Consider the following 26,387-nt stretch of genomic DNA (forward strand, 5'->3'; position numbering starts at 1 on the left):
TGGTGTCCAATCCGTGGCCGTTATCTGATTCAACTCTCAATATTCTCTGACCGCACAGATTAGGGGTCTTGCTGCAGACGGAGAGTCATAGGTTGCAACCAAGAGTACGAAGCATGGATCCCAGTGGAACCCTATTGCCGAAGACCATGGTGGCAGTGTTAGCGGAGACCATAAATAATGCAGTAAGAAGGTTCGCTCTGGTGGCTGGAGAAGGAGACTGAGGTCAGAATCCATGAATATGGCGGCAGCAGTGATTGCTCTAACAGAGGCACTAACAGCACTGAATGACGAGTAAATGAGCCGTGCAACAAAGGACCTAGTCTTCTGGAGCCTGGCAGCTGCTCTGTTTTCTTCTGTAAGGTGACACGACACGTATGATCCCGGGAAGGTGGATGCATGATCCAGAAATTCTGCGGGATGGGATGTTGTTTCTCTTTGAACCGCAGATAATCATCTTTTAAAGTGGAAGAGTCCAACCGTCCCCACCGCTTATTTCCTGGATGGAGCTTATTAGCTGATGGCAGCCAACCCATCCCACAGCGCTGCTATAGACGTGTCTGGCCAGGTCTTCTCTCCATCTTATCCATCCGGGATGGGAGGGGGTCCGGCACAGCTGGCTCTTTAAGAGTAAGCGCTCCATGCTGAACCCCTGGTACAGCGAAGTCTAGGATTACACCTTCCCCCCTATTACAGCTGCTTATAAAACTTCCCTTTTGATGTAATGGGAGCAGCTGGCAGTACGGGCTGGCGGCCAGCTGGAAAAAGGGTGGAGTTTGGGGTCTATGATATTAGGGACCAATCGTGGAAATGGGGTCTGAGCGTCCGGGGGTGGGGGGTCTCTTATATTTCACGGTGTTATAATGTCAGAATATATATATATATATATATATATATATATATATATATATATTTTTTTTTTTTTTTATAGAGCCACCATCTTAAATTTTGCATTGACTGCCTTCTTCCAAAAACAGCGCCACCCCCTGTCTACAGGTCACAACTAGCATTGCAGCTAAACTCCATTGAAGTGAATGGGGCTGAGCTTTAATACCAGATATAACATGGCACTGTTATATTTTTGATAAATTACTAGACACACCCTAATAATGAAGTGTTCTCATCAGCATCTTTCTTCTGGAGCGCACCACTCCCCTGCCTCCTGGATTTCTGATTATCGGGGGGTCTGAAGTTTGGATGAGCACGTGCTGCCGATCTGAGCTGCGCTCTTCCATGCTCATAGTAGAGACGACCCAGACCGCTTTATATGGGTACTCTAAAGCATAGTGCCTGCGGGGGGCGCACACACTCATTGCATAGGAACCTAAACAACAAGCTGAACACCATACAAATAAATAAGCCCTCTGTTCTTGAGAACACAGAGGCGCTCTAATAAGAAGCAAATTGCAGAGTCACTCCTTTTTACAAGCGCTGTGCAATTTATAATCACTTACGAAATTGACACAACCCCTTTTAAGACTGTGCCAAAAAAAGACACAAGCGGAATAATGAAAACAAATATTTTTCTGTTTGCTACTTTTGCTATGTATTGGCTGACAGTCGTGGTGTTCCTTCCAGTGTCCTTTTCAGCTGGATGCTACACAGACTGTGGAAACGATAGGTCGTGTTCATACCATGAGTTTTCTTTTTGCGATTTTACAAAAAGGTAAAAATGCTACACATTAGATGATCGGTCTGTCCCGTCGAAATGGGGGGGAGGGGGGGGGGGGGCATTTGTATGAACAGTTGTGAATCATTCCCCTACTTAAACTGCCCTTAAAGGGGTTATCCGAGTCTGAGAGATTGATAACTTATCCATAGGATAGATGGTCATTATCAAATCAGTGGGGTTTTTGCACCCCCACCGGCCAACTGCAGTGGTCATCACCAGAAAATGACCTGGTGTTTTAATGACATTTTTATGTTGCATGCTTTTTTAACTAAAAATTGGTATCGTTTTTCTTGTTATATTCTTTATTAAATAAAAATTAGTAATCTTGCATTTCCAACACCGGCCACTGGGGCTGTTTTAGACTCGCTTCCTGTCCTTTCAGGAAGAGTTTTCAGCATGCACATTATCATCAGAGGCAGGATTACAATGACAGGTCACACCTCTATGCACAACTGATAAAGGATCCACCAATCACAATGGGCGATGTCACAGCTGACCCTTCTTTCCCCTCCCCTTCCCGGTGACCTTTGCACACGCTCATTAGACACTTCAGTACAAAAGATAGGGTTGGAGACGGCCATTGTGGCTAAGTACATGTGGTGTTTCCTGAAACAGTAGAAATTTGGTCTTAAAAAAAACAACAAAAAAACCGTCAGTGACCTGTGAAAATTGTAAGATTGTGCTGCAGATTGCGCTGCCGACTTTGCGCCTTTACATTGAAAATCCGTTTTAACAATCAGCTGTAACCTCTGCAGGTAACATGCAGACTTCGCTGCCAGATCTGCTGCAAAACATTGAATTTGAACTAAATTGTAACAAGATCTCCCTGAAAGCCGCCATTGCGGGACTGACTCTGATTTTTTTTTTTTTTTAATCTCCTTCTTGAAGAATGTGAAGCTGTCTGCATGCGTGTTATCCTTGGTTTCCATAGTATTAGCTGTATTAATCAATGAATCAGGGTGTTGCAGTATGAAAACTCCAAACAGGACTGTGCCCGTCCTGTGCGGTCACGTGTGCTGCTCTATTTCTGCCCGTGTAGTCACCTCTGTGATCACACAGTTATGTCAACAAGGTGAGGAGGTTGGTACCGGTAGGGCGACCTTCACCAAACTTAAAGGGAACTTTACAACCAAGAAATGTCGAAATCTGTCTCTGTATTGATCTAATTTATTCAGTTCGTAACTGGAGGTTTCGTTTTCAGGAACTCCAGTGACTACCTTTATGATGGTCATTATGCTGTTTTCCCAGGAAGAAAAACAATTTTTTTTTTTATTTTTTTTTTACAGTTCACCAAGACAGTGAGTCAGTCAATACATTGTTTACGGTGTTTTTTTCCCCATAATGATAATGGGATCTAGAGTCCAGAGGGCACGGTCGCACCCTCCTGGCACAGGAGGCTTAGTCACAGACCAGCGTCATTCCTACCAGACACAATACGATGCCCTTTTGGACAGTGACCCTCTTCCATGTCTAAGTCACACTTCCGTTTTTCTCATGTACGAGAAAAAGGACCGATTATTTTGAGTGTTCGGTCCAAGTGTCATCCGCTTTTTTTGTGTACATGGAGAATTTAAAAGAACTTTTGACGCCCATTGACTGGCATTGCTGATTTTGATCTTCTCCACAGAAGAAAATCGGACAGGTCTCCATGATTTTCCGCAGACCGAGAGTGTGCTGCACTGTTCATGTTTGCTGTGACATCGCTGCACGCTTACATCACACGTTTGTGTGTCTTGGTGACATCACTGCTTGTTTATTTCCCAGGTGTTATGATAACATGACGTCTGTGGCATCACTTTTGTTTACCATACCATACCATACGTGTTTACCACGTCACGTCGGCGACATCACGTTGTTTGCATATTTGTCTGCCATGATGACCTAACACGTCGGTGACATCACGTTGTTGTTTGCATATTTGTCTGCCATGATGACCTAACACGTCGGTGACATCACGTTGTTGTTTGCATATTTGTCTGCCATGATGACATAACACGTCGGTGACATCACAGATTTTTCTCAGCTTAGTTTCCGTGCCCTGTGCACCAGTTCGTTCACGAGCTCCCGGCAGCCATGATTGCTTTGCTGTGCTCCACCTGCTCTTTTCTGCTTTCATGCCAGCAACAGATTGCTGTGCTTTTCACATTTTCCGTGTAAATACGCCATCATTACTCCATTAGATGAACCATGTAGGAAAAAAAGAACAGAAAATTGGGTCACTCTGATCTTCCTTTTAATGTGCCGGGAGAGCAAAAGAAGCAAAATCGGTCATTACAGTATCGAGACATGCCAATTTTTTTTTTTTTTTTTTCAGCTGCTGGATGTTATTGCTACTATTGACTGTTCAACAACCATTGTGAATCAGATGGATAGAATTTCATGGGAATCTCGATCATGGGATTAAGTACTGAGGGCAATCATAAGAATAGGAAATTAATCAAAAAGTAGCTCCATGGAGTGGAGAACAGCGGAGCACCATGCCATATTTATGGGAACTTTTCTTATGTCCCTGTATTGTTCCGTTTCGCCTTAAAAATCTGTCGTCTGAGCGTCGTCGGAGCGTCGTCTGAGCGTCGTCTCTCCACTTTCTATCAGTTAGTGAAAAACTCACAGCACAGTGATGGCACTTAAATGCTGTCCAATATTTTTCACCGGTCCCCAGACTTGCATTACTGATTTTGATCGGGCACTAGGATCTACATTGGACTTGTCTCCGTGATTTTGCATGGTCCACTCAATCCGAGGGGAAAATCTGACATGTGAACAGCGCCATAGACCGTGAAAAAAAAAAATGAATAGCACTCGTAAATGAAGAACTGACCAAGGCTTTACCTGGGCTCCACAGCCAGCAGCTTACTGTGGTAGCGCCATTTTATATAATGAGCGATATATACTAATCTGGAAGTGAGGGTGCGGTGGCAGATCGCTGGTCTATCTTTTCACACCTAATAAAGTAGGAAACGTTTTGTATCAGTCCTGGTTATTGACCTCACAGCTTTCATGCTTGTGTGGATATCGATCTATTAAGCTTTCAAACACAGCGAGGGGAGGGAGCGATCTGAGCCGTCTATTACATAACTGAGACATTGGGTGTAATAACAATTTAATGCTGTGTTCCGAAGAGCTCACAATCAAATAGAAGATGAGAGGGAAGACGCCGGTTTGGAAAATAAAGTTTACCCAAGTTATCAATTCACCTCTGCTGGAAAGTAGAGATGACATTTAGCCAACGGCCATCTTGGGTATACGGGCACCTGTAGGGTACGAGCAGATGGTGTGGCTGGTGGGATCATAACCTACCAAAAATGATGGCTTCTACACTTATGAATGGGTGAACGTCAGAGCTTGGGGGTCGGTGCCCTCTCTACGGTCACAGACCTTCAGAGCTTCGCTCTTCTCTTTGCCCATTCGGCTCATCTTCTTGGCTTAACAAGGGCACAGTGCCTTCTAATATTGCATCATACCCTTATCCCCTCTCTACAGCCCATTATTGTCTTTTTGGGTTAATTAGTCAGTGAATGGTCCTCAGTTTCCCTGTCCAAACTCCAAATAGTGTTGGCAGGCGGAGGACTGGAGGCCGTGCAGGAGTTTGGTGACCAGGGCCATGAGCACCTGCCAGAAAGGAAGACATTAAATCATCGGCCTTCATTGCCCCAAATTATCATCATTTGGCTTCTTCCATCCCTCAGTTCACCTTGATGGACTTGTCTTTTATTTTATTATTTTTTCCAACCATTCTATCTACATAATGTGTCAGATAAATTTCTCATTTTCATGGCCTGTGACCTATAGGTAGTCACCCATCCCTCAGCGTCATGGGTCACATGAAACGGTGATCATCAAAGTTTGATCTGAAACCATCCAGTCTTGCAGTTATAGAATTATATATGTAATAACATTCTCATACTGCTTTGTTGTTCAGTTCTCTTATTTCTCCTAAAAAGACATAGTCCTCAATCATTAGTCCGATTTTTTTAATTTTTTTTTGCTTAAGAGAAAATCGGACCTATTATTCTGTTCAGAATCTGATCAAAATCTCATCTGATTTTCTCATCCGTGTAGAAATAAAAATTCCCTGTCTTCTCCATTTTGAGAGTTTGTGAAAATCAGACTACTCAGATGTCGTCAGTGTGGTCCGTTTTTTTTTTTTTTTTCACGGACTCATTGACTTGAAAATGCAAATTTTGATCCGACCCTGTGATCAAAATCAGAAATGTCTCCAATATTTACCGCTGACCACTCAAATCTGACCCATGAATGAGACCTTAGATTGTGTCGAGGCACACCATTTTAATAAGGGGAATGACATCGCTAAATTGTGAATTTATACACATTTCTCAGAGGACAGAGGAAGAACAGCTCACAATTTGAACAAAAATGCTCCAGAATTGTTATTTTAAGGGAAATGAAAGTATTTATTAAAACAGACCTTTCCGGAGCGGGAACAGATGCTCGTAAAATGGATAAATGCCCTTTCTGTAAAACATTATTATTCTGAGCCAACAATACATGCTGGGAGATTCCAACTCTGAAGCCCATAAGAAATGCTCGATTATTAGACTTGGAAGTTATATCATCTCTATTACTAATAAGAAGATGCCCGCTTCCGTCTTTTGCCACCAATGCTGCCTCCGTAGGTAATTGTTTTACCATATATTTTTTATAACATCCTGTAAAGGAGGACACTATATAAACAATAATGTAGCTTACTAAAGGAGTCGCCAATCATACAGTGGTACCAGAGCCGTAACCTCTGCGTTATTATTCAGATTACAAGGTTTATTGCAATTGAGAAAACCTAAATGCTGGTTGAACAGTCACTTTTTTTTGGATAGGTGAAGGAATAAAAAAATATATATGTATTTTGCCCTTTATTTGGAAGGCTATCATCTCTTCTTTCTCCAGCATTTATCAGTCGTTCCTCTAACAATCCATTATTTGTCCTTTACAGGATACAAGTGGTTTCCTCATCTCGAAGATCCTGTGAACTCCCTACCCCATTGTACATGCCACTGGTGAATAGAGGCAAGATGGTGACGTGCAGGTAGGCGGCTCATACACACCAGGTCACAACTTTTTGAAGTTTTACAACTACACTTTCCAGTCCTTGAGCTGGCCATACACAGAACACTGCCCCCTATCTGCCCAGGAGGGAATCAAGATCTATATTATGGATCCTTTTCTCCCGTTTCTATAGGGCAGTGTTCCCCAACTCCGGTCCTCGAGCCACCAACAGGTCATGTTTTGAGGATATCCTTAGTATTGCACAGGTTATTGAATGCTTGCCTGTCCATGTGATGCAATTATCACCTGTGCAATACTAAGGCTACGTTCACACTAGCGTTGTGCGCCGCTGCGTCGGCGACGCGACGCACAACGCACCGAAAAACGCGTGCAAACGCACACAAAAACGCTGCGTTTTTCGACGCGTGCGTCGTTTTTTGACGAAAATCGGACGCAAGAAAAATGCAACTTGTTGCGTTTTCTTGGTCCGACGCTAGCCTCAAAAAAGACGCACGTGTCGGAAAACGCAACAAGCAAAAACGCATGCGTCCCCCATGTTAAACATAGGGGCGCATGACGCGTGCGTCGCCGCTGCGTCGCCCGACGCTAGCGCGACGCACACTAGCCGAACGCTAGTGTGAACGTAGCCTAAGGAAATCCTGAAAACATGACCTGTTGGTGGCTCTTGAGGACCGGAGTTGGGGAACACTGCTATAGGGGATGGAGAGGTAGCAGTCATACCTTGTCCCTATGTTTATGGCACATGGGTGTAGGGGGCCCCAGTACAGATTTACATTTGTGGCCTAATAGCTGATAAATTACACCCCTGTTTGGACTTGAGATGCCAGAAGTGTGTGTCAGTGACTTTTCCCCCCGTCTTCCATTTGAAGGTAAACCTGCATACTCAGCCAGTCTGAGCGTGCATCTTTACCTTCCCTTATAATTGATCATCCTTTTTGTTATGTGTTATTAAAACTTAGCTCACTTATAAATGAAAATGTTGCGTGGTTGAGGTGACTAACATAGTGAGGTGTTACCCTTATTCCATGATTTCGGTCGGTCATACTGCTTTGTGTTCTTGGCTTCGGGCTGTATATTATGCATTTTAATGGGGTTATGTATTCAGCTCACATTTATGCTTTTTTGCTGTTTTGGCTGATTACTTTGTAAATCAGCTATACATTTTGGAAAGGTAGATGAGAAAGCAGAATGTGCTTTATGGGTGCCATTAGCAGAACATGTACAGTCACAGAAAATTAAAGGGCTTTTCCACATTAGGGTAAGTTCACACAGGGCGTTTTTGCTGCGTTTTTTTTTAATGCTAATTTTCAGCTGCTTTTTACAGTACCAGCAAAGCCTATGAGATTTCAGCAATCTCACGCACACACATTGGTTTTTTGTGTAATCAGGATTTTGTGCTTTGCTGCGTTTTTTTGGACACAGAGCATGTCACTTCTTTCAGCGTTTTTCACCCATTGACTTGAATGGATGGTATAAAAAAACACGCTGCAAATACGCAGGCTGACTTTTCTTGCAGCGTATTTGTTGCAGAAAAGTTAAGGAGAACCCGGATGTGATGTCACACACGGCTCTGCTACATCTAGATGGCAGGCTGCATGTTGCGTCCATGCACTTGAATGGGGCGTCCGACAATACAGTGTTTGACACGCTGTCATGTGCATGACCGCACGGTTCCCACGCTGTCAGAAGACGGCGCTCAGCTGTGATCAGAGGTATAAACTCCAGAATCCAGTACAAAACTACTACCCTCATCCACAAAGCGCTCCATGGCTCAGCACCACCCTACATCTCCTCCCTGGTCTGTCTACCACCCTACCCGTGCCCTCCGCTCCGCTGATTTTTGATAACCAGCCAGACAAAACTCACAGCTGGGGACTGAAACCCTCAGCTGTGAGCTTCAGCAAGGCTAGTTATCAAGAATAGAGGGGTCCTCATGCTTTTTTTTTTTTTAATTATTTAAATAAATAATATAAAAAAACGGCTTGGGGTCCCCCCATTTTTGACAACCAGCCTTTGCTAAAGCTCACAGCTGGGGGCTGCTATTCTCAGGCTGGTAAGGGGCCATTGATGTAGGCCTCCCCAGCCTAATAATTGCAGCCCGCAGCTGCCCAGAAAAGGTGCATCTATAAGATGTGCCAATTCTGGGGCTTTGCCAAGTGGGGTAATGAGGGGTTAATGTCACCTTGCTATTGTAAGGTGACATTAAACAGGCTTAGTAATGGAGAGGAGTCAATAAGACACCTATCCATTACTAATCCTATAGCAGTTAAAGGGTTAAATAAACACACCCACAGTATGAAAAAAAAGTATTTTAATGAAATAAAACAATATACACAGTTTTGCCATCTTTATTAGTCTGCCATTCCAAGCGAAGCCCCCCCTCAGCCTCCTGAAATAAAAATAATAAACCAACCAATATAAGGAGTGTCCCATGCAGTAATGTCTGGGGGAGATAATATCTTTATCTGGGGGAGATAAAGCTTACAACCTGGAGCACTGCTAATGCCACCGCTCCCGGCTGTAAACCACTGATGACTGAGGAGATGCTGCCGGTGCCGCTTCAGTGACCGGGGGTGACGTCACTGAGCTCGCTCACAGACTGACCTGAGGTAACCTCTGGGAAAATGCCAATCTATTTATCTATTCATTCTATCTATAGGGAAAAAATTTTTTCTCTGTGGGCCCTCAACTTTATTGGCATGCACAAAGAGGAAAAAAAATGCATGAAAAAAGCGCACCAAAAACGCGATGAAAAACGCACCTAAACCTGCGTTTTTGGTGCAGCTTCTTTCCTGCCAAGAAGATCAGGTTTTGCTGCAAAAAAAAAAAAAACGCAAAAGCGCCCTGTGTGAACTTACCTTTAGAGGGGGATATTGCGGCCAAGACTCCCACCGATCCCGTCATAAAGCTGGATACGTTTTCATTGGTTAAGTGACCATTTTTTCAATTGCCATAATAGGTCTTTCAACAACCTTCAAGTACTTAAAGATTTTAGTAACTCCATGGTTTTTCAGTGTGGAGCATCTTTTCCGAATTGCCCAACCTCCACCATTTAACCTGTAGTTGGCTAGAAGATTTAATCAAGTCAGCACATTGGTGGGAAAGAAGTATAGATAAAAGTTTATGGAGTAGTCAAATGAAAGGAATGGGTACATACAATCCTGCAAGTACTTATCTCACCTTAGTGCTGTATTCACAGCTACACAGCTCAGTACGTCTGTTTAATGATCTAGCTGCTGATTCTGAACGTGTGCTATAGGGAGATCGGGGAGCAGGATTCCCTCATTTGTGTGTGTACTGTATATGTGAGACCTTTTGTAAATTGATTTTATGGTTTTGTAAATGCACGTGATACAAATAAAACCCTGTTCTTTACTCACCCTCGCGAGGCCCAGTGCTGAGTGTCCGTCTTTGCTCCTGTTGCCTGTTATTGTCTGCAGTCACTTTGACCGCGCTTCAGCTAATAACGGAGTTTCTGCGGCTCTGGCCAAGTTGACAGCACAAGCCACTGCGATCAGTGATTGGCTGCAGCGCTGTCAGCACTGCAGACAATGACTAACCCAAGGAGCACCAGCAGAGACTCGTTGTTGGACTCCGGAAAAGTGAGTGAAGCGTATTCATTTTTTTTTTTTTTTTTTAAGCCTTCTGCAACCAGAAAACCCCCTTTTAAATCTTTTCAGTGATTTCGAATCCATTTTTATGCCTAGTCTAACAGGGGCGTGATTGCTAATAATTGGCCATATTGGGTTACCTAAGCAGTACCTCTACTATTGAGGTGCAGAAGAAGATAAAAAAAGATATCTTAAAATATAGTTTAGAGTCGATCTCCGGAGGTAAACTCTGCATCACCTCGTCCGCCGCTTCTTCATGAGTCATGGCGGCTCAGCCCAGTGCCATTTACTTGTTTTAGAGAGTCCCATCCCAGGTGAAATTACAGTGCCGTCCCAGTCTAATTTATGGTTTCAAACGGGTAGTCTGATAATATGGCATTTTTCTGTAATAGACTCCTGTCTACACCCGACTGCTGAGCTATCATAACTGCTCTATTTGCCCTCCCGTTGAGATGGGTAGTTATATAGTAATTTCTTCATAAAACCAGTACTGTAAACCCACAGCTATAACTTTCCTATAATTTCCGTGCGTATAGGAGTTCAATATACGTGACGTGAATGCAAAAAAAAAAACAAGAGAAAAAGACATTCAAAACACAAATCCATTAAAAAAAGGGAAGTGTATTAAAGGGTCTTTCTCAACATCATTAATGGATAAAATTGCAAAAAAAAAAAAAAGCAACTTTGCAATTTACTTCTTAAAAATCCACTCCGTTTTCAAGCTTTTTTTTTGGTTTTTTTAAATCTCCTAGGTTACCATCCACCACTGCAGTCTATCTGCGGTGTCCGAGCATGCTCAGTGCTCTTTCTAATAAAGTTTGTAAGCATTGATGCACATGATCCGGTTGCAAAATTTAGTGCCCTTGCCCTCTTCCGATGCTGCAGAAACAAATCCGCCTCCACCTGCAGCAATCGGAGAGCAAAACCGTACCGACCAGCGGCGCAACCATACCCCTACTGAAGATGAAACCTGAGAAAATCCTTTCAGTGCTCAAATATAATGTAGTTTCAAAATAGGAATGTAAATAAGTGGGGGGGAGAAGGGATCGGGCGGATACAAATCAACAGGGCACGCAACTCATCCGACGTTCCGCTTCGTATACTTATTACGGGGGTTGTTGAGACTAGGAACGGGAACGCTAAACCCCACGCCTATGTAAACGGTATGTATATACTTATTAGGCACTGTTTACAGTCACGGGTGCCATTGGCCTCTTTAATTTTTTTTTCTACAAAAATGACACAACAGTGTTCTTGCCCTTAAAATACCAGAACCCTTGATGCTGACCCCGTAGACGCAACTGATAATCAAGTCGATTCATGTTGCCCATGGCCAATGTCCAGTCCGATCCGTCATGGCAGTCGGTTCTTACTTCTGCCCCTGTCATCATCGGCCTGGCATCCTGGGCATCTCTGGCGCTTACTAGGTCCCACAATGTATGTCATGTTGGGCCTAGTTGACTAGTAAGCACCAGAGGACTCCAGGACGTTGGGCACAGAAGTAAAAAATGGCTGCCATGGAGGACCAAACTGGACGTCGGATCAGGGCAGGGGGAATCAAATAGCTCATCTCTAGCCACGAACCTTTGTGACTATTTATTTTATTCCCCATTATTCTTTATTATTATGCCCTTTGTGGTAATTCTTTGGCTGCTTTTATTTATTTTTTATTTTATTTTTTTTCATGAGAATGAGAAGCTCTGTAAATAATAACCCAATGTTGGCGTACCCCTTGCACGTAGCGATACGATTTGCTTTGTCATCATAACCACTACCAAATTACTTATTGGTAACCTAATACCCAGGGAAAAAATTAAGTACACTTTTTTCATCATTAAAGCATATTTTATTAATATCAATATATTAAAAACATTTTAAAAAATATAATAAGGGTGCTGAAAAAGTAAAGGGGGACACTATCCCATAGTATGCATTGCAATCAGGAAACAATCTATAGAACTACAACAGATTACATCACAATAAAGTCACAAGAAAAAAAGTAAAAAAAACAATGCTGTTATGACTCCGATATCTGCATACCTTGTTGGTTTATTTAAAAAAAAAAAAAAAACTGTTATTGTTCTTGGGCTAAATATGTGATAACAATACTGTAGTGCACTCCAATCTGGACAATATTGGTGTGCACAATCAAATGTCATTATAGTGGGGCATATTTTACCTGCAAGTTTTTGATCTCTGTTTTGATACAATGATGTCCCTTTGCCTCGACGCGCGTTTCGCTCTGTTTCTTTGGGAGGCTTTTTTTTTTTTTAACCCCATTTTCTTGGGACTCTATTGTCATTAAATCTGATGGAGGGCTATAGATTTGTTTCCTGATCGCAATACATACTATGGGACAGTCTCAGTCTTTACTTTTTCAGCACTTTTCTTTATTAGGTTTTTTAAAATGTTTTGACATTAGTAGGTCACCATTAGGTAATTTGGTTGTGGTTATTATAGCATTTATTAAAGTACAACCCATTTATTAGGGTGAATGTGACGTTAAGGGTACAAAAATGTTATAATTGCTTTGTCATCTGCCTATTACTTCACGATCTTTTTTTTTTCTTGCAGATTCATCTAAAGTGATCCGGTCCTTCCACGGACATGCACGTTGAGCACGATTGCTTTATGTAACTTTGCACAAACACGGTCCCAATAATGGTTCTGCACTTTGGCTCTACCAAGAACTTTAATACGATTTTGCTCGATACGGATATTTATATCTGTATTGGAGCATGACAAGCTACAGATCCTACCAAAACGATGGAGTGGAGGCAAGTGGGACATCCATGAGAGCGAATGATGTCATCCGTGGGGTGGATTATTATCCACAGGGCCTGTGGGGACAGAACAGCAATGGGATGCAACACTCTACAGAAGCATCAAAGTTTAGTTCTATCACCCCGGCAATGCCGAAAATGGGTGTGCGTGCCAGGATTGCAGACTGGCCTCCAAAAAAAGAGCCTCCAAAAGAAGCGATGACCCCAAGCCCCTCAAGGGAGATGGAAGTGCCGAAAGAGTTCTACCCGCAAAGGAGCTTCCCAAATGGGCAACATTTCCAGAGCAATGGGGGCTCTCCAGGATTTCGAGGTTTTCATAGATTGTCAAGAAAGAGGTCCAAAGATGTAGAGTTCTTGGATGGTTGGCCAAGGTCTCCAGGACGGACATTTATTACTCTTCGGAATAGAAGCAATAGCGAGACCACCCTAAGTGAATGTGATGTGGATGTATCCTTGGAACCCAGGGGGTCTAAACTAAGCAATGGGATGCCTCTCTTCAGAGAGTATGGGAGCACTTCTTCTATTAACGTGCAAGGTGTTTCCGAACAGAGCTTATATGATATGCTAAAAGACTTAAGAAATGAGAAACATGACAAAGGAAGTGAGTCACCAATGAGGGGAAGCGGCCTTCTTCACGAGGACTCAAGCATTGCTTCGAATCTCCACTTGGCAGCAAGCTCCAGGACGGATCTGCGTAATGGACAATATCAGAGAGATGACGGTATGATAAAGGATAAGCAACGAAAGCGAACCCCCAAGGGGGAGTCCAACGACTCCTCCATCTTCCGCAAACTACGGAGCAACAAAAGTGAGAATGAAATGGGTAAGTCCTACTTGGATCAGGATGAAGGTCACAAACCCTGGATCTGCCCCAAATCCTTCGCCCATTACGATGTTCAGAGCATGCTCTTTGACCTGAATGAAGTAGCCGCCAACCGAAATTACGTTGCCCAAAGGCGAAATACTACCACGGGAGCCTCTGCCGCATCCGCTGTGTCCTTAGCCGTTTCTAAAGCCTTCAGCCTGGGCAACATGGACCCAAGCTTCACCAGCACTGAAGACCTGAACTTTAAGGAGAACCTGGAGCACGACATGGGAGACAATAACAGCAATGACCTGCTCCTCAGTTGTCCACATTTCCGAAATGAGACCGGGGGGATGTCTGAGCGTAATGTCAGCTTTTCCAGGGCTTCTTCTGGCTCTCCGAATGGGACTGAAGGGGGAGTTTTGGAGCCCTCTCTCTCTATATACTGTACGAATGCCAGTATATCTGTTTTGGAAGTTTCCAAGGAAATGCAGAAGACACAAGGGAGGTTAAAACACTACAGTATAGAACATGTGGATTCGGGAGCCCGCTATTTCCAAGACTACTTTCACGGGAAAGGTACAGGTCTGTAAATTTTCTTTTTTTCTTTTTTTTGCTTAATGGGGTTGTGAAGGATCAGAAAAAGTTGGCGTTTTTCCCCCCAATATCACAATCTTTATAAAAAATAAAAAAAATACATTATGGCAGTCACCTTTTAGTTTTCACATTGGCTGCTGGGGTCTTTTTAGACTCCTGGGAGCCGAATAATTAAGGTATGCTAGAATGCTGGCGTAAAATGCCGTAAATCACTATATTTTTGTGCCACTCTAAAAAAAAAAAAAAAAAAAAAAAAAAAAAATATTGCAAATTTTGTCCTTCACATATCAAACTTGGCCAGCTACGCTTATATGGGTGCAGTATAGGTGGCTCTGGTGTGTCGCTATCCCCGCCTTTTTCATTCATGAAATGTTACTCCACTTTCGTGGAATAACTTACTATCTACCTGGAGCTCATAGTTTAAAAATGTGAAAATTGCAAGAATACAAATATTTTGTTGTTTTGGTTTTTTTTAATAAAGATCGTAAGGAGGGAATATAAAATGGTAAAAAAATATAAAAACCGCAACATGAAAACCTTATTTAAAGAATAGGTCATTTGCCGATTACCGCTTTCATAATCATTTCTAGTCAGGGCTTCATCCCATCAAAAATAAATCAATCATTAATGGTTTTACCCCCGGCTTTTGCATCACTCTGTCTTTGTTAAAGGGAACCTGTCAGCAGTTTTTTACCATGTAACTTAAGAGCAACATGATGTAGAGGCTGAGACTCTGATTCCAGCAATGTGTCACTTACTGGGTTGTATGTTGCTGTTTCAATAGAATCAGTGTTTTATCAGCAGGAGATTATCGCAGCAGGACTAAAAATCTCTGGTGCAGCCACGCCCCCTCCATGGATTAGCACGGTCAACCTACAGTGCACGCAGAAAGTGGCCAATCAGTGAGGTAGGCGGGGTTATACAGGGATCAGCATTCTGAGCACTTCTACATTTGCATCAGCGAAAACTGTGATTCTATCAAAATGACAGCAAGCAGCCCAGTAAGTGACACATCGCTGGAATCAGCATCTCAGTCTCTACATCATGCTGCTGTTAGATTACATAGCAAAAACCTGCTAACAAATTCCCTTTAACATGGATGCATCGGTGACATCACAACTACTTTTTCTGTCCAGATGCTCATTTGCAACCCATGTCTGATGAAGGTCTGCTTGTAGAGACCGAAACGCGTCACACGTGTTACATTGGGTCCCTAGAATTAAATAGGCTTTCTGCTTTGCAATTTGGAGTCCCGAGTTGTTATTTTCGCTGGGGTTAAGCCTTTTCCAATACTATTTGCTACTGAAACTGCAAAAACGTCTTTGATATGACAGATTTGCGCGTTGCTCAGTGAAAGCATTACCTTCCACCCCAGAGGTCTCCAGATCTAATTACAAAGTCTCTCTCTGTACCTTGCAGCTAATTCTTTACTTTACCGCGGCGGGGGCTGCTCGGGACTCATCAGATTAATGCAAAGCCAAGATGCATAATGTGTCTGTATGGCCTAATTAAGATAATGCCAGCTTCCCATTAGCAGAGAGACACCGGGGGATTGTCCCCATTTCTGGCTCTTGGGGGGTGAGAGCGCTACCTGTCCGACATCATAAATGGCGGGACCAGGAGCTAATTTAGGGTGATAGTAGAGAAACTCTTCTTAGGGTGTGTTCACATTAGGTTTGCACCACATTTTGGGGGGTAAGGGATAACTAAATAAGAGTGTCCTTCCATGAGAGAAATACATTGGGAGATCTCAGAAGGGAATGCCCGAATGCAAAGTCAATAGAGCCTTACTTGGTGACACATGAGGACTTGCAGGCGACATCTTGTAGATGTGCACTAAAGTGGTGCTGGTCCCTTATTGATCTCACCGCCATGAATAATTAAGGCCCAAGTCACAGGATGAGAGCTGAGACCCCCCCCCCCATGTGTGACCACTAGAAGAACCTAAAGATTACCGAAACTGGTCTTGGTCCAAAAGCTGCTGGTCCAGAACCCCCGAGCCTCCTCCTACCTGACATGTTTCTGATATGAAGTTTGGCACAATCTTCCTCATCCAACGTGGCGGTGGTCTACTAATCAGAGGGGTCGTAGGGGATCCCACAGATCATAGGTTCATGGCCATCTGGACTGCGGAGATAGCTCCTGGGAATCTTAATGCTCCCCTATAGTGGCCACCTCTTGGTTTACATCTGTACATTAGTGCGCTCGTGCAGTGGGTCTCCCCAACCTACTACAATTCCCACTGATGGCTTGCGGCTGTCATGGCATGATGGGAGTTGTAGTTTTGCACCAGTTGGGGAGCACTGCTGTAGACAGTGAATGAGCGCTGCTCACGCATGCCTACTACTGCACCATTCACATGGGGGGCACAGAAATCGTGGAGGGCGGATTGCCACAGATCCTGCGGGAATAAGTGGTGGGCTATTTGCAGGATAACACCAATAACGGGCAGATTTTCTCTGTCGCATGTTACTAGGAGATCAGGCGACGGTTGCGGACTGAGAATTATTAGGATTAATGTTTTGTCTTGGGGCAACATTAATCAGGGATCCAGAAAAGGGTCTAGTAACATCCAAAATCTTTACCGATGTGACGTGAGAGCGGTGTGACACATCTTCTCTCTGTAGCGATGGCTGCCGCCTTTCTGTACACCCTACAGGCAGCCGCTAGCAGATGGCAGACCTCTGGAATATTTCGTCCAGCTGTCTTCATATTGGAGCGGGCACAGACGTGTCCTGTGGCATAGTAGATTGGCGGGAAGTCTCCTAGTTGGAGATGGTTCTCCGATCCCACTATTTCTGTGTATTGAGGTATTGTGGCAGAATCTGGGGTTTTGTATTGCACTTGTTGATCAGTGCTCTAGATGGAAAGCAGTGGTGATCCAATAGTGGATAATTCTCCCTTGTGGTCAGAGGGGGCGGGTATTATTACTCATTCACAAATTTATAATTTATTATCCTTCACTTTCTTTACCAGAACACTGTAACTATTTCGGAATAGACGAGAAGTTGGGACCCGTTGCCGTCAGTCTGAAAAGGGACAAACTGGATGAAAGCAAAGACTATGGCCCACAGTACCAGTACAGGATCATCCTCCGGACCAGCGAGGTGAGATGGAAAATGGGAATGTGGTGTTTCTATCATGATGCTACCGTTTACAGCAACTTGGGCAACAAAACAACTCGTCTCCCTCCCCGTCTCCCTCCCCGTCTCCCTCCCCGTCTCCCTCCCCGTCTCCCTCCCCGTCTCCCTCCCCGTCTCCCTCCCCGTCTCCCTCCCCGTCTCCCTCCCCGTCTCCCTCCCCGTCTCCCTCCCCGTCTCCCTCCCCGTCTCCCTCCCCGTCTCCCTCCCCATCTTGGTCATGTACAGCTGGACTCCTTATTTTAGAACTGCACAGGTAAAGCCTTCAAAAATGTTTCTACAATCATTCTGACAAAGATTCTTTAAAAGAAAGCACACCAGCCTCGTCAGGCCTAAGATCTATTCAGTAATGGACTCAGTTTGTCTTGCAAAATCCCGATGACTAATCCGCTTTAAATTGAATGTCAGCAGATTTTTGCTATTTATTCCGACAGGAGTATGATGATGGGGCTGAGACCCTGATCCCAGCGATGTCACTTGCTCAGCAGCTTGCTGTAGTTTCAATACAATCAGTGTTTTACCAACAGGAGAGTATCACTTCAGGACTAGGTGCCACATGCCAGCTAGTCCAGCTAATATATTTTGGGAACAGGGTTCGTACACGCATTTGTGGGCCAAATACCCGGTGCTTGTGTGTGCAGATTCTTTTACGGCCTGAAGTTTTGTCTTTAGGGGAAGACTTACCAATCTCTTCTGCTTCCTGCAACAGCTGGTGACCCTGAGAGGTATGATCCACGAGGACAGCGTGCCATCCACAGCAAAGCATGGTACCGTGCGGGGACTACCTCTCAAAGATGTCCTGGAGGCCGTGATCCCCGAGCTTAATACTCACTGTCTGCGACTGGCCATGAATTCCTCAAAAGTCACCGAGCAGCTACTCAAACTAGATGAACAAGGGGTGAGCATGTTTTTTATTTATTAATTTTTTTTATATCCCCCATGCTAAAAGCATTACAATAGGACACGTGAAAGATTTATAAAACATAAAGAACTGCTTTATTGATCCTTTATATCGGGGGGATGTGCACAACATTATACCAGGAAGGGTGACGTGCATTGAAAAGATGACAAGACTCTGACCATGGGTCAGAAATGCCTTCAGATTAGGAGACGCATGATCAGTCTGGTCATTGCGGTCCGTAAACCAGACCATGAAATATGGCCGTCGTAACCCGTCCTAGTAAATGTTACGCTTAGGGTAAATCCAACACAAATCTGCTGCAAATCCGTGTCGGTTTCACAGCAGCATCCCCCATATGGTGACGTGGACTAATAGACCCATCTTTTTCCAGCTCTGCAGAAAACACAAAGTGGGGATCCTGTACTGCAAAGCGGGTCAGAGCTCCGAGGAGGAGATGTACAACAACGAGAGCGCAGGATCGGCCTTCGAGGAATTCTTGTCTTTGCTCGGGGAGAAGGTCTGCCTTAGAGGCTTCAGCAAGTACGCCGCTCAGCTGGACACCAAGAGTGAGTAGTCGCTGCACGGTCCGGCCCGGACGAGATGTGACGTGGTGGTCTCGCTGGTTGATACTACTCCAGTAATGTTGGGGGTCCTGTAATGTCATTGTAATGTGTAAAGTGACCGATCTCTTGCATTCTCTTAGCGGACTCCACCGGGACGCACTCTCTGTATACCAACTACCAGGACTACGAGATCATGTTTCACGTGTCAACCATGCTGCCGTACACCCCCAACAACCGGCAACAGGTAAGGACCACGTAGACCGAGGGAAATGAGTCCCCATAGACATTGGATAAAAATCAGGCCAACCTGTCGATTTCAGCATGGTTGGAGGACTTTTATCTACTGTTTATGGAGGGCTCCCCAACTGTTTGGGAGTGAAGGGTCCGGTTGATTGAATTTCTACCGTCAGTAAACTCTGCTAGTGGCTCCATCACTTGGCCGAGCCTTCCGGTGTATGGTGAAGTTGGGTGAGATAGCGGTCAGCCATACTATCATTTCTTGGAGAGATGTGTCTGTAGGGGCTTTATTCTTTTGCACAAGTGAGAGATTGGCATTTATAAAGATTCAGATTTTCCAGGGGCTCTTGTTATTTACAAGATGAATCAACTCATGATTCATGTGGAGTTATCGCCTCAGGGGGAAGCTTGTTATTCCGAAATAATACTTCTACTTGGATGTATGACATTATGAAATAAATCTGGTTATACGACCTCAGAGACTTCTATGGCGGTGCTGTTGTACTTCTGCCAATTTCATGCACACACAGAGTATGCTACATCAGGTACTGGGCTGGTGTATATCGGTACAGCTTGTCTACGCAGTGGCATCATGTAAAAATAATAATCATGTAGTATTTTTTTTTTTTTTTTTAATAGAAAGCATGGCAGTGTTATGCCTATACAGAGGTGAACATAGCCTTAATTCTACCGTGTTTCCCCGAAAATAAGACCTACCCCAAAAATAAGCCATAGCATGATTTTGCAACATTTTTGCAGTATGCTTGAAATATAAGCCCTAGTAACAGTCAGGACCAGAGTTGTGGAGAGTGTGGGGGCAAATTGATCATTTGTCCAGGGCCCTCAGTCTTAAAGGCCCGCAGCATTTCAATTCTGAGGTTAAAATGGCTTAAGGACCTTTGGTGACATCACACTTATGTGACCATGATGTCACCAAAGGACCTTTAACTGCAGGAGTCTAGACGAACTAAAGAGGAGACAGGCTGGTATGCAGGTCTGGAGGTGGGGGGAGCAAACTGGCTAATTACTCAGGGTGCCTACTCTCTTAGGGAGGCCCCAGCAATTTTATTCTGAGGTTAATACTGCTTAAAGACATTTGATGACATACCTGTGTATGTGCAATGTGTATATACAGTTGTGCTCAAACGTTTACATACCTCGGCATAATTTTTGCTTTCTTGGCCTTTTTTCAGAGAATATGAATGACAACATTTTTCTCCACTCATGGTTAGTGGTTGGGTGAAGCCATTTATTGTGAAACTACTGTGTTTCTCTTTATAAATTATAATGACAACCCAAAACATCCAAATGACCCTGTTCAAAAGTTCACATACCCCATTTCTTAATACCGTGTATTGCCCCCTCTAACATCAGTGACAGCTTGAAGTCTTTTGTGGTAGTTGTGGATGAGGTTCTTTATTTTCTCAGATGGTAAAGCTGCCCACTCTTCTTGGCAAAAAGCCTCCAGTTCCTGTAAATTCCTGGGCTGTCTAGCATGAACTGCGCGCTTGAGATCTCCCCAGAGTGGCTCAATGATATTGAGGTCAGGAGACTGAGATGGCCACTCCAGAACCTTCACTGTGTTCTGCTGTAGCCAATGACAGGTCAACTTGGCCTTGTGTTCTGGATGGTTGTAGTGTTGGAACTTCCAAGTACGTCCCATGTGCAGCTTCCGGGCTGATGATTGCAAATTTGCCTCCAGCATTTGCTAATAACGTGCTGCATTCATCTTTCCTTCAACTTTGACCAAGTTTCCTGTGCCTTTGTAACTCACAAATCCCCAAAACATCAGCGATCCACCTCCATGCTTTACAGTAGGAATGGTGTTCCTTTCATCATAGGCCTTGTTGACCTCTCTCCAAATGTAACGTTTGTGGTTGTGGCCCAGAAGTTCAATTTTAGTCTCATCACTCCAAATTACCTTGTACCAGAAGTTTTGTGGCTTGTCTCTGTGCTGTTTTGTGTATTGTAGGTGAGATACTTTGTGGCATTTGCGCCGTAATGGCTTTCTTCTGGCGACTCGACCATGCAGCCCTTTTTTCTTCAAGTGCCTCCTTATTGTGCATCTTGAAACAGCCACTCCACTAGTTTTCAGAGAGTCCAGAATTTCAGGTGATGTTATTTGTGGGTTTTTCTTTGCATCCCGAACAATTTTCCTGGCAGTTGTGGATGACATTTTTGTTGGTCTACCTGACCGTGGTTTTGTTTTTACAGAGCCCCTGATTTTCCATTTGTTAATCACAGTTTGAACCCAGCTGACTGCCTTTATCAATTCCTTGGATATCTTTTTGTATCCCTTTCCTGTTTTATACAGTTCAACTACCTTTTCCCGTAGATCCGTTGACAATTCTTTTGCTTTTCCCATGACTCACAATCCAGAAACGTCAGTGGCTGGATGAAAGATGCAAGAGTCTGTCTGGATCCCAGAAACTCACTCAGATTTTATGCACATCCAGGGTATGTGAACTTTTGATCAGGGTCATTTGGATGTTTTGAGTTGTCATTATGATTTAAAAAGAGAAAACACAGTCGTTTGTCAATAAATGGCGTCACCCAACTACCAACCATGAGTGGAGAAAAAGTTTTGGTGTTATCATTCATATTCTCTGAAAAAAGGCCAAGAAAGCAAAAATTCTGCCTGGGTATGTATACTTTTGAGCACAACTGTACCTGTGTATGTGCTGTGTGTGTATATACCGGTGTATGTGCAGTGTTTATATACCAGTGTATGTGCAGTGTGTCTATACCGGTGTATGTGCAGTGTGTCTATACCGGTGTATGTGCAGTGTTTATATACCTCTGTATGTGCAGTGTGTATATACCTCTGTATGTGCAGTGTGTATATACCGGTGTATGTGCAGCGTGTATATACCTCTGTATGCGCTGTGTGTATATATACCGGTGTATGTGCAGTGTGTATATACCTCTGTATGAGCAGCGTGTATACCTCTGTATGTGCAGTGTGTATATACCTCTGTATGTGCAGTGTGTATATACCTCTGTATGCGCTGTGTGTATATATACCGGTGTATGTGCAGTGTGTATATACCTCTGTATGTGCAGCGTGTATACCTCTGTATGTGCAGTGTGTATATACCTCTGTATGTGCAGTGTGTATATACCTCTGTATGTGCAGTGTGTATATACCTCTGTATGTGCAGTGTGTATATACCTCTGTATGTGCAGTGTGTATATACCTCTGTATGTGCAGTGTGTATATACCTCTGTATGTGCAGTGTGTATATACCTCTGTATGTGCAGTGTGTATATACCTCTGTATGTGCAGTGTGTATATACCTCTGTATGTGCAGTGTGTATATACCTCTGTATGTGCAGTGTGTATATACCTCTGTATGTGCAGTGTGTATATACCTCTGTATGTGCAGTGTGTATATACCTCTGTATGTGCAGTGTGTATATACCTCTGTATGTGCAGTGTGTATATACCTCTGTATGTGCAGTGTGTATATACCTCTGTATGTGCAGTGTGTATATACCTCTGTATGTGCAGTGTGTATATACCTCTGTATGTGCAGCGTGTATATACCTCTGTATGTGCAGTGTGTATATACCTGTGTATGTGCAGTGTGTATATACCTCTGTATGTGCAGCGTGTATATACCTCTGTATGTGCAGCGTGTATATACCTCTGTATGTGCAGCGTGTATATACCTCTGTATGTGCAGCGTGTATATACCTCTGTATGTGCAGCGTGTATATACCTCTGTATGTGCAGCGTGTATATACCTCTGTATGTGCAGCGTGTATATACCTCTGTATGTGCAGCGTGTATATACCTCTGTATGTGCAGCGTGTATATACCTCTGTATGTGCAGCGTGTATATACCTCTGTATGTGCAGCGTGTATATACCTCTGTATGTGCAGCGTGTATATACCTCTGTATGTGCAGCGTGTATATACCTCTGTATGTGCAGCGTGTATATACCTCTGTATGTGCAGCGTGTATATACCTCTGTATGTGCAGCGTGTATATACCTCTGTATGTGCAGCGTGTATATACCTCTGTATGTGCAGCGTGTATATACCTCTGTATGTGCAGCGTGTATATACCTCTGTATGTGCAGCGTGTATATACCTCTGTATGTGCAGCGTGTATATACCTCTGTATGTGCAGCGTGTATATACCTCTGTATGTGCAGCGTGTATATACCTCTGTATGTGCAGCGTGTATATACCTCTGTATGTGCAGCGTGTATATACCTCTGTATGTGCAGCGTGTATATACCTCTGTATGTGCAGCGTGTATATACCTCTGTATGTGCAGCGTGTATATACCTGTGTATGTGCAGCGTGTATATACCTCTGTATGTGCAGCGTGTATATACCTGTGTATGTGCAGCGTGTATATACCTCTGTATGTGCAGCGTGTATATACCTCTGTATGTGCAGCGTGTATATACCTCTGTATGTGCAGCGTGTATATACCTCTGTATGTGCAGCGTGTATATACCTCTGTATGTGCAGCGTGTATATACCTCTGTATGTGCAGCGTGTATATACCTCTGTATGTGCAGCGTGTATATACCTCTGTATGTGCAGCGTGTATATACCTCTGTATGTGCAGCGTGTATATACCTCTGTATGTGCAGCGTGTATATACCTCTGTATGTGCAGCGTGTATATACCTCTGTATGTGCAGCGTGTATATACCTCTGTATGTGCAGCGTGTATATACCTCTGTATGTGCAGCGTGTATATACCTCTGTATGTGCAGCGTGTATATACCTCTGTATGTGCAGCGTGTATATACCTCTGTATGTGCAGCGTGTATATACCTCTGTATGTGCAGCGTGTACAGGTCCTTCTAAAAAAATTAGCATATAGTGTTAAATTTCATTATTTACCATAATGTAATGATTACAATTAAACTTTCATATATTATAGATTCATTATCCACCAACTGAAATTTGTCAGGTCTTTTATTGTTTTAATACTGATGATTTTGGCATACAACTCCTGATAACCCAAAAAACCTGTCTCAATAAATTAGCATATCAAGAAAAGGTTCTCTAAACGACCTATTACCCTAATCTTCTAAATCAACTAATTAACTCTAAACACATGCAAAAGATACCTGGAGGCTTTTATAAACTCCCTGCCTGGTTCATTACTCAAAACCCCCATCATGGGTAAGACTAGCGACCTGACAGATGTCAAGAAGGCCATCATTGACACCCTCAAGCAAGAGGGTAAGACCCAGAAAGAAATTTCTCAACAAATAGGCTGTTCCCAGAGTGCTGTATCAAGGCACCTCAATGGTAAGTCTGTTGGAAGGAAACAATGTGGCAGAAAACGCTGTACAACGAGAAGAGGAGACCGGACCCTGAGGAAGATTGTGGAGACGGACCGATTCCAGACCTTGGGGAACCTGAGGAAGCAGTGGACTGAGTCTGGTGTGGAAACATCCAGAGCCACCGTGCACAGGCGTGTGCAGGAAATGGGCTACGGGTGCCGCATTCCCCAGGTAAAGCCACTTTTGAACCATAAACAGCGGCAGAGGCGCCTGACCTGGGCTACAGAGAAGCAGCACTGGACTGTTGCTAAGTGGTCCCAAGTACTTTTTTCTGATGAAAGCAAATTTTGCATGTCATTCGGAAATCAAGGTGCCAGAGTCTGGAGGAAGACTGGGGAGAAGGAAATGCCAAAATGCCTGAAGTCCAGTGTCAAGTACCCACAGTCAGTGATGGTGTGGGGTGCCATGTCAGCTGCTGGTGTTGGTCCACTGTGTTTCATCAAGGGCAGGGTCAATGCAGCTAGCTATCAGGAGATTTTGGAGCACTTCATGCTTCCATCGGCTGAAATGCTTTATGGAGATGAAGATTTCATTTTTCAGCACGACCTGGCACCTGCTCACAGTGCCAAAACCACTGGTAAATGGTTTACTGACCATGGTATTACTGTGCTCAATTGGCCTGCCAACTCTCCTGACCTGAACCCCATAGAGAATCTGTGGGATATTGTGAAGAGAAAGTTGAGAGACGCAAGACCCAACACTCTGGATGAGCTTAAGGCCGCTATTGAAGCATCCTGGGCCTCCATAACATCTCAGCAGTGTCACAGGCTGATTGCCTCCATGCCACGCCGCATTGAAGCAGTCATTTCTGCCAAAGGATTCCCGACCAAGTATTGAGTGCATAACTGAACATTATTATTTGTTGGTTTTTTTGTTTGTTATTAAAAAACACTTTTATTTGATTGGATGGGTGAAATATGCTAATTTATTGAGACAGGTTTTTTGGGTTATCAGGAGTTGTATGCCAAAATCATCAGTATTAAAACAATAAAAGACCTGACAAATTTCAGTTGGTGGATAATGAATCTATAATATATGAAAGTTTAATTGTAATCATTACATTATGGAAAATAATGAACTTTAACACTATATGCTAATTTTTTGAGAAGGACCTGTATATACCTGTGTATGTGCAGTGTGTATATACCTCTTTATATGCAGTGTGTATATACCTCTGTATGTGCAGTGTGTATATACCTCTGTATGTGCAGCGTGTATATACCTGTGTATGTGCAGCGTGTATATACCTGTGTATGTGCAGCGTGTATATACCTGTGTATGTGCAGCGTGTATATACCTCTGTATGTGCAGTGTGTATATACCTCTATGTGCAGCGTGTATATACCTCTGTATGTGCAGTGTGTATATACCTGTGTATGTGCAGCGTGTATATACCTGTGTATGTGCAGTGTGTATATACCTGTGTATGTGCAGCGTCTATATACCTGTGTATGTGCAGCGTGTATATACCTCTGTATGTGCAGCGTGTATATACCTCTGTATGTGCAGTGTGTATATACCTCTGTATGTGCAGCGTGTATATACCTCTGTATGTGCAGTGTGTATATATCTCTGTATGTGCAGCGTGTATATACCTATGTATGTGCAGCGTGTATATACCTCTGTATGTGCAGTGTGTATATACCTCTGTATGTGCAGTGTGTATATACCTGTGTATGTGCAGCGTGTATATACCTCTGTATGTGCAGCGTGTATATACCGGTGTATGTGCAGCGTGTAT

The 26,387-nt window shown here is 43.6% G+C and overlaps 1 protein-coding gene across 4 annotated transcripts in view; it reads left to right on the forward strand.

The window, feature by feature from the left end:
* SIPA1L3 (signal induced proliferation associated 1 like 3) overlaps positions 1–26,387 on the forward strand; it is a 133,615-nt gene that overhangs the window by 68,995 nt on the left and 38,233 nt on the right. For 3 of the 4 annotated variants that reach the window (XM_069746774.1, XM_069746778.1, XM_069746776.1), the window contains exons 3-8: positions 6,621–6,713; positions 12,880–14,478; positions 17,467–17,597; positions 18,340–18,528; positions 18,923–19,097; positions 19,235–19,338. In XM_069746774.1, coding sequence (XP_069602875.1) covers positions 13,044–14,478; positions 17,467–17,597; positions 18,340–18,528; positions 18,923–19,097; positions 19,235–19,338 — 2,034 coding nt within the window. In that variant the 5' untranslated portion in view covers positions 6,621–6,713; positions 12,880–13,043. The remainder of the gene's footprint in view (positions 1–6,620; positions 6,714–12,879; positions 14,479–17,466; positions 17,598–18,339; positions 18,529–18,922; positions 19,098–19,234; positions 19,339–26,387) is intronic. The other variant, XM_069746777.1, reaches the window with a different exon arrangement.

The sequence above is a fragment of the Ranitomeya imitator genome, chromosome 2 (genome assembly GCF_032444005.1).
Source record: "Ranitomeya imitator isolate aRanImi1 chromosome 2, aRanImi1.pri, whole genome shotgun sequence".
In the NCBI taxonomy this organism is placed as follows: Eukaryota; Metazoa; Chordata; class Amphibia; order Anura; family Dendrobatidae; genus Ranitomeya; species Ranitomeya imitator.